This window comes from Castor canadensis, chromosome 2, assembly GCF_047511655.1.
Source record: "Castor canadensis chromosome 2, mCasCan1.hap1v2, whole genome shotgun sequence".
Classification (NCBI taxonomy): Eukaryota; Metazoa; Chordata; class Mammalia; order Rodentia; family Castoridae; genus Castor; species Castor canadensis.
In genome coordinates this window covers 61,894,282-61,902,488 of record NC_133387.1, presented here as the reverse complement: position 1 = coordinate 61,902,488, position 8,207 = coordinate 61,894,282, and the positions used below count along the sequence as shown (strand labels likewise).

Below are 8,207 nucleotides of genomic sequence, written 5' to 3'. Positions count from 1 at the left end.
GAGTGGATGGGAGAACGGAAGGCTGGCTAGAGAGGAAAGAATAACGAAGGAACTTGACCTTGACGCCTCTTGGACCTCGGTCTGGATTCTCTGTTCCTTACTGTCTACACCTCTGGTTTCCAAGCTCTTGTCAGCTCCCTGTTTCCCACTGCCCAGAACGCCAGCCACCTGGGTTTACATTTTGAAAACCCTTGCGTGACTGCGGGCGCTGTGCGTGCTCAAACGCCCAGGACTGGCTTTTTTCGGTTCCCAACTTTGGCAGCTCTCCCACCGACACCCAGAGGGGCAGGTCCGCACCGATCCCTTGAAGCGCGTAAACGGGAAGAAATCACCGCACCCTCGCCGAGGGAGCAGAGACCGCAGCGCGACGAGCCGGAGGCCACATCCTGGGGACAGGTCGGCGCTCTGGGCGCTTCCAGGGAGCGCGCGAGGGGTCCGCGGCTACGCGGGCGGGCGGGCGCGCGCCTCCGAGGGGGCGCTGTCCGAGGGCACGTGCGCGGGAGCGCGCGCCGGGAGTGGTCGCGGGTGGCGGGAGGGGCGGGCAGGGGCGGGGCCGCGGCGGCGCGCGGACGCGGAGCTCGCTTGGGCTTTGCGCGGCTGCGGCTCGGCCAGCAGTGGGAGGGCGGTAGCCACTGTCCCCAGAACCTCAGCGCCGGAACTCCGGGACACTGAGCGTCTTCAGGAGCGGAGTCTGGCGTGGGGGGAACGGCCGTCCAGAACTGCTGGCTCCCTCGCGGACAGCGCGGCCCTCGACTCCGTTGAGGACGTGGTGGGGGCGGCGTGGGGACGCCCGCGTCGGCCAGGAGCGTATCCACCTGTGCTCGGAGACCCAGGGCGCGGAGGGAGCGCGCGGCTCTCGCTCTAGGCACCATGGGCTGCACGCTGAGCGCCGAGGACAAGGCGGCGGTGGAGCGGAGTAAGATGATCGACCGGAACCTGCGCGAGGATGGCGAGAAGGCGGCGCGCGAGGTCAAGCTGCTGCTGCTCGGTGAGCGCGGTCGAGAGACCGGGAGGCCGGGAGGCCGGGAGGACGGCCGGCCGCTACGGGCCCGGAGGGAGAGAGCGAGCGAGCGAGTGGGGCGGCCAGCCGCGCCCGAGGACGGCTCCAGTGGGAGCGGGTCCCCGCGTCCCCTCCTCCCTGCGCCCCGCGGCGACAGCACCCCGCGGTGGGTTCAGGGACTGCAACGACCCCACGGGCACCCGCGTGCGCGATCGGGCGGCGGGTCTTGTGAAAAGCTTTGCTTTGAAGTTCAGCTCAGCCTTCCTGGCAAGAAAAGAAAAGAACACTCCCTCCCGCCCCCGGAAAAGCCTTCATCCCGGGTGTTGTACCGCGGTCGTGGGGTTTTTTTCTTTCTGTGCCTGGAGTGCCACGTTGGGTGAAGTCAGCGCACCTTCCGTGGGTCCTCTGGGGTTGAAATGAGTCTTTACTGTCAACTTCCTGTGGCGACTGAGTGTAAACGACACTGATCACATTTACTCTGCCCAAGACCAGGGGCTGGGAGGGGCTCCTGGTTCTCTGTATTCGGGTGGGGATGGGAAAGCACTAAAGTTGGGTTAGGTTCGCCCATAGTAGCTGGGAAACCTGGGGAAAGATGGACTGGTCCTTCACACAGCAGGGCTCCCTCTCCACTGCCATGGCTTCTGATGAATGAGCTCTGGCAGCCACATGCCAGGCTTTCATCTGTTGTCAGCACTGTTCTCCTGCTGGTCTTTTCCCGTGGTTTGAAGGGGAAGGGGAAGACAATAAGAGTAAGCCCAGGTTTTGACAGTGGGATGGATACATTAGGAAAATAGTCAAGCTTAAGATTTTCACTTCTGTGATTTACGGTTTCCTTTTGTTTGCTTCTTTTCTGTCCACACTGTGTAGGTTTTTAGGTAGATGAAAGATTTCGAAGAATTTTTTGGCTGGCTTGTGGTATTTTTTGATTTTTTAAAAATAACATTTGTAATAAAAGAGAAATGTTATTGCATAGACCTGCTTTCAGTAAGCTTCTGTTTCATTGGTTTAGTGACTGCAGAAAAATGGTGGGTTTTTCTTCATTACTAGTAGGCTTAGAAGAAGCAAACTTGGCATGACTAAAAGTAATAATGATCTGAGTCATTTTGCCAGCAAACTGTGAAATAACTTTGCATTTTAAAGACCTCAGGTGGCTTTTTTCACCCTCCACTGCCTCCAAGATAAGTCTTTTTCAGTAAATACTGTTAGCCTAAGCTTTTATGTTATCAAAAACAGTGTATTTTGACAAGGTTTGTGTAGTCTTAGAGTATTCATAGGAGAGACACTACTTAATAGGGAACCATGTGTACATATGCGCCTTTTGTGACATAAAAGGAGGATTGAAAAGTTCTCTTCCTGCAGTTTCTGTGTGCCTGCCCTCATACATGATCTCACTGTCTTTGTGTGTGACTTAGTTGGAGCCAGCCATCCACCATGCTTAAAGAAATTGAAAAATGAGTCCTCTGAGATAAATCACTTCTGAGTGGTGATTTATCCTTTAATTAGATGTTTATTACAGAGAGATGGGCTAGGATGAAAGTATGTTTTAGCTTATACAGTGTTCAGAAGAGATTAGTGTTTCTTACCCCAGCACTGTTGGCATTTTTAGCTTCACAGTTCTTTGTCGTGCAGGCTGTCTTGTGCATTGTAGGATGTTTGACAACATTTTTGACTTCCACCCATTGGATGCTAGTAACAGCCTCCTATCCTCTGACCCTCCAAAACATTGCTAGGTGTCCCTTGGGGCAAAATTTAATCTCCATTAAGAACCACTCTTCTAGATTAACAGTTAAATTTAATTAAATATGTAATATAGTACCCAAAGTTGAATCTCTGTAGCCATCTATGGTGAGTTTTGAGAGAGGTGTGCCAGAGACCTGATTTTTAGAAAAAAATAGGGAATTCTTACTTCTCCATACCATTGACATTAGAAAGATTCCAGAATGATTAAAAAAAATAAAATAAGGAACTGAATTCCATCTGCTGTCTTTTCTAGCTTTGGGCTTTTCCTTTTCTCTACATCTCTTCTGTTTATAGAAGTCCAGTCTCATCCCTGTCTTGGTGGCCCAGCACTTGTCTCTACTATCTTACACCCACTCCATTCTCCCCTGTTGTACAGAGTTCTAACACTCTAGCTTACAAACAGAATGCTGACTTTTTTCATAAATCTTAATTCTTGGAATTAAGAACTTTTTTTTCCTGTTTTGCCTTTAGTAGTGGATTATGACCTTTGGTCCGAGTTTGGATGTTTAAAATCTGTGTGTAAGCAACTCCATAGAATCAGTCCATCTAAAACATGGCAACTGTATCAACTGGACATGTAAAATGGTTTCTAGGTAGCCTGTAACCAATGTCTCTGGTTTACATCAGGTTTTCTTCCTCTTCACTTGTTTGCTTTTCTTCATGAGATCACTTTAAAAAATATATTTAAGGCATAAAATGTGCAAGTATATTTGAAAGGTTATTAAATAGCCTATTATGTTGCATTTTTAATTAAAGGGTGTATAGTCTTGTTAGACATCTTTGCTGAGAGATTCAGGCATGAGACTTGTATGTTATTAGTACAGATTTGGTACTGGGTGTTTTTTATATACATGATTTAAATCAGAGGTATTTTACTATCCTAATAAGGCACAGTGAATTAGGACTTAAAAAAGACAGGACTTATTCTGATCATTGACCCAAAGAAAATTAGGTCAGAATTTGGGGGATTTAATCTTTCAGGTTTAGTTTTTAGGCTTTAGTATTAGAATAATGATCCTAAATGGAAAAGAAAAAAACATTTTAATGAGATAAATAATACAAGTTTTGTTTATACTATATGGATAATAGATTTAGAAAGAATATCTTTTATTGTTACATCTTTGAGAATGTTGTCATTTCTCATTCTTATAAGGGAAATATCCGGGCTGCTTTTCAGTGAAATTATGGTGTTCTGCTTATTAAATCTTATTTTGCCATGATTTTCATGATATAAGGTGTTAGATTATATAAAAGTACAATGTTCATGGGTTATTTCCTCCTATGCTGTTTCACTCTAAGACTGACTTATTTTCCTTTATTTCACCTCACTATCCTGTCCTGTTCACTTTACCCCCTCTACAGACAAGCACACAAAATCTATGCCCTCATCTTCTTGCTTAGTTTGCAAATAACAGGGTTGGATGAAAATAAGGTCTTTACTTTACTGGAACTCTTCTTTTTTGGTGGATATTTTTCCGTTGCTGCCACCAGTCTGTTATTTAGATGCTGTGTCATTAATCTTGTCGCTTTGTTTGAACTTGCCCTGTGACCACCCTAGTTGAGAAATTCTGTCATTGCAGGACTTTTAGTCTTGCCATGCTTTAGTTACTTCCTTACAGTTGGCTCAGTACCTTAGGTTCAAAAAGCTGAGTTCTTTGAATAAATGGTTCTGGCATTTCAACATGGCTGTGTGTTGTGTGCTTCTCTCTCCCTGATCTGCCTTTTATTGGCAGTGGCTTTAATGGAAGCCACAGATAATATAAAAGTACGTTGAATGTGATGAATGTGCTGATTTTCTAGATCTTCTTCTCACACTCATAATCCTAGTCCTTCTCTGCTTCCCACAGTCTTATTCCAGTAGGTTTACTCTCCTGGTCTGTCTCTGTAAGCCTGTTCTTTCTACTACTTGCTTGATCAAAAGTCTTTATTGCCTTCATTGCCTACAAAATAGAAACTTTCTTTTAGACCTGGCGTGCCTTTGTCTCCCTCAGGGAATCCCTGCCTCCAAACAGAGCAGTTAGCATAGGTTGAAGCATATTCGTGCTTGATTTCTAGTGCTGTTCAGTCTTTTGCCCCGTTTCCCTTCTCCTGTGAACAGTTTTGGGGCAGAACTGATACTTTATCTTTGTGTTTTTAAAAGTGCGTCTGCTTTGTCATGTGTAAAATGTATTCCAGATTATGGATGCAGGGTCGATTTGAGTCCTTGGGAGCTGGAGGGTGCACTGTGGTAGGCAGAGTTGTCGTCCCCAAAGAAGCGTACACCTCCACCCATGGAATGTGTAGATGTGTACTTCATCTTCTGCTGTTTTCAGTATCTGAGAATGAACAATTGTCCAGCCAATGTAAAAAAAAAAAAAAAAAAAAGAAGAACAAACAGTAAAAGTATGTGATGACCAACCTAAATGCTGACAGCAGATGGTGTGGTTTAATACTATTTTCCATATTTATAAGAGTTTTTGTAGTCATGTTATTTGATAAATTAGATAAATTTTAGGAAATCACACTGGGCACTTGTAGGTGGGTCTGCTATGCATGCTGACATTGTGATCTGCTACTTTAATTATTTTTTGTAAAGTAGATCATATTTCTAATATTTATCCTCTTTTTATAAAGGCTATGAACTTGTGTAATTTATCAAGTATAGAAAATATTTTGCCTGCCTTATAGGGTTTAGTGGAAGCTGTTAAGAAATACAATGACTACCTTACAGGATTCAGTAGATGTCTGAACTTGATTTTTCAAGTTTAAGATTGCTGTAAGTTTTTGAACAAAAAATTGAGTATCAAGCCACAATCTTAATTTTTATTTGGTTACACATTTCTCACTGCTTTGGAAAATTCTAGATACAACTCATGCAGGTAAGAGGACTTCAGTATATTGGTCACATTTCTAGTCACATATTTCTTGATCACATGTCCTGGGATGCATTTACCCAGTGTGTGACTTTCAGAGTATAACACTGGTGATTTCACATTTCAGATGGCGTTTGAGCCTGTGAGCAAAGGTTAACAGTATCTAAGCTCATAATGCTTAGACTGCTTTCTGTCATAATTTGTTAAATACTAATTAAAAAACTTAATGGAAATAGGGAAAATAATTAAAATGAATGTTTATTACCATATATTTTGTTGCTTTAAACAACACAGAATTTATTACGTAGTCCTAGAGTTCAGAAGTTCAAAAAGTGTTTCTACTGGGCTAAAATCAGGATGTTCACAGAGCTTCTGGAGGAATTGGTCCCTCCTTTCACCTGTTCTTTTCAGCCTGCCTAGAGGCCCCCTGCTTTCAGTTGCTCATGGTTCCTTTCCAGGTCTTTAAGGCCAGCAGTGGCAGGTATTGGGTAGAGTTTTTCTCATGTAGCTTCACTTATCTGCCTTCTTTCACTTTTATGAGGACCCTTGTGATTTCATTAAGTCTACCCACACCTTCCAGGGTAACAACCCTATTTCAAGATCCTTAATTACATCTGGAAAGTTCCTTTTGCTATGTAAAGTAGTCTCCATAGATTTCAGTGGTTGAGGCTCTGTCTCTTTCGGGACTGTTACTCCAGGATCTATCCTGTGTCCCAGGATTACCTTCCTTCGAAAAACTTCAACCCCTTACAGCACCAACTAAAATTCCAAAACTCATGATCTAACTGGGAGTGGGTAAGGGTCTACATGTAGTCAGTACTGGGATAAGTCCTTTGTATTTATCAACCTCAAAGCTAAATAAAACAAGTTAGCTGCTCCCATAGTATATTGGTAGGATAGGCGTAGATTATGAGTTATTGAAGGGAGAAATAGAAAGGGAAAAAAAGGTGTTATTAGTCTCAAGCACTTGAAACCATTTGGTTTCAAGGCTTGGGAATGGTTCTTTGTGACTCTGTATCTTTTAAGCACTGGGCCCTGCCTTTGGTCATTCTTCCTTTCTACTGAAAGGTGGCACATGCTTGTGGCTTGTAGTTTCATCAGCCTGTGTCTGGCTTATAGAATTGTGGTGGTCTGACAGCATTATTTCAATTGTGTAGTCTCATAATTAATTTTTCCTCACCCATTTTACTATAAGCAGCAAGGGGCGCGGGGGAGGGGAAACAATCATCAGATCACACTTTTAATACTCTGATGGAAATCTCTTCATCTAAACATCCAGATTTATAGCTTATTGGGTTTGTTCTCCATGTAACTGGAGGACATTATTCAGATGAGCTTTCTACTTCTATGTAGTAAGGATTCACATTTCTCTAGTGTCTACTATAATGTTCTTTTCCACCCAAGTCCCCACCACATGTACCTGTCTGTTCATGGAAATTTAGATATTTTTTAAAGATGAAATACCTCAAATGCTTCTCACTTCCTTCTGAGCCCTCTACAAGAGACCTTAACAGCATGTGTCTACTAATAGCATATCAAGGCCATCTAAACTTTTTCCATCATGCTCCTCAAAATCCTTTCAGCCTCTCCCCGTAACCAGTTCCAAAGCTATTTCTAAATATTTAAGTATTTGTTACAGCAGCACCCCTCTGCCAAGTATCTTCCTTGATATCTTGTGTATAACTTTAGAGATTGCTTAATGATTATGATTTTGAAGTTTCCAATCCTTTGTGATTTATATAACTCTGGTGACCCTAAAATCACTAATCTTTGGCATTACATATCGAATCCATGGTGTTTTACTCAAGTCATGTGGAAGACTCAGACTTTTCTTTGCCTTGTCTTCAGAGAAGTTTTTCTTGATCATCCATCCTAAATTAGTGTTCCTGTCTCTTCCTAATTATACCACATGGAAACCATCTTGTGCATTTGCTTTATTTTTTGTTTGTTTGTTTGTTGTGTTTCTCTATGGGAATAGCTCCTACCTCAGAGCATGAATCCTGGAGAACTTGTTTATCATCTGATGGATGGCACATAGTTGCCTCTTCATAAATGTTCTGATGAATGGATAAAATAGTGAACAGTTAGTTTGACTAGTGTACTTTAAAGGGAAAGAATGAATTTGTTTTTTTCAAACCATGGGTAATTTGAGCGACTATCCCCATTTATCTTTTTTCTGCTTTGGTTAGAGAAACTAAAATCTACTATATTACTTCTAACACCTAAAAATTAATTTAGGGAACCAAATGCTTGTTGCATAAAAAATTAAATGGTAGAATGGAACATAATTTTTCTATTTGTATATTCTGTGTACTTTGTTTTCAACAGAATTGTCACAATGTTAGTAAACATTTGACTACATAAAATGCATAGCTGTGCAAGGAAGCATTTTCTGTAGTCCCACAAGGATTTATGTCACACAGAATGATGTGATTGTGGGTGATCTTGGCTTTTAGGAGCCAGTCAGAGGCTCACCCCAGACTGTTCTTTATGTTTTGCCTGTCTTTGTGGGTGAGAATTATTTTTGGTGGCATTCATAAAGTGTGTCCTTTGCTTTTGGTATCAGGTTATGCCTTAGGCTTACCAATCTTTAAGAGAATGTGTCCAGTTCCCTT

At 42.8% G+C, this 8,207-nt stretch overlaps 1 protein-coding gene across 1 annotated transcript in view; it reads left to right on the top strand.

The window, feature by feature from the left end:
- Positions 1-580: 580 nt before the first annotated feature.
- Positions 581-8,207, top strand: part of Gnai1 (G protein subunit alpha i1) — a 91,530-nt gene continuing 83,903 nt past the window's right edge. The window contains exon 1 of the mRNA XM_074064886.1: positions 581-988. Coding sequence (XP_073920987.1) covers positions 871-988 — 118 coding nt within the window. The 5' untranslated portion in view covers positions 581-870. The remainder of the gene's footprint in view (positions 989-8,207) is intronic.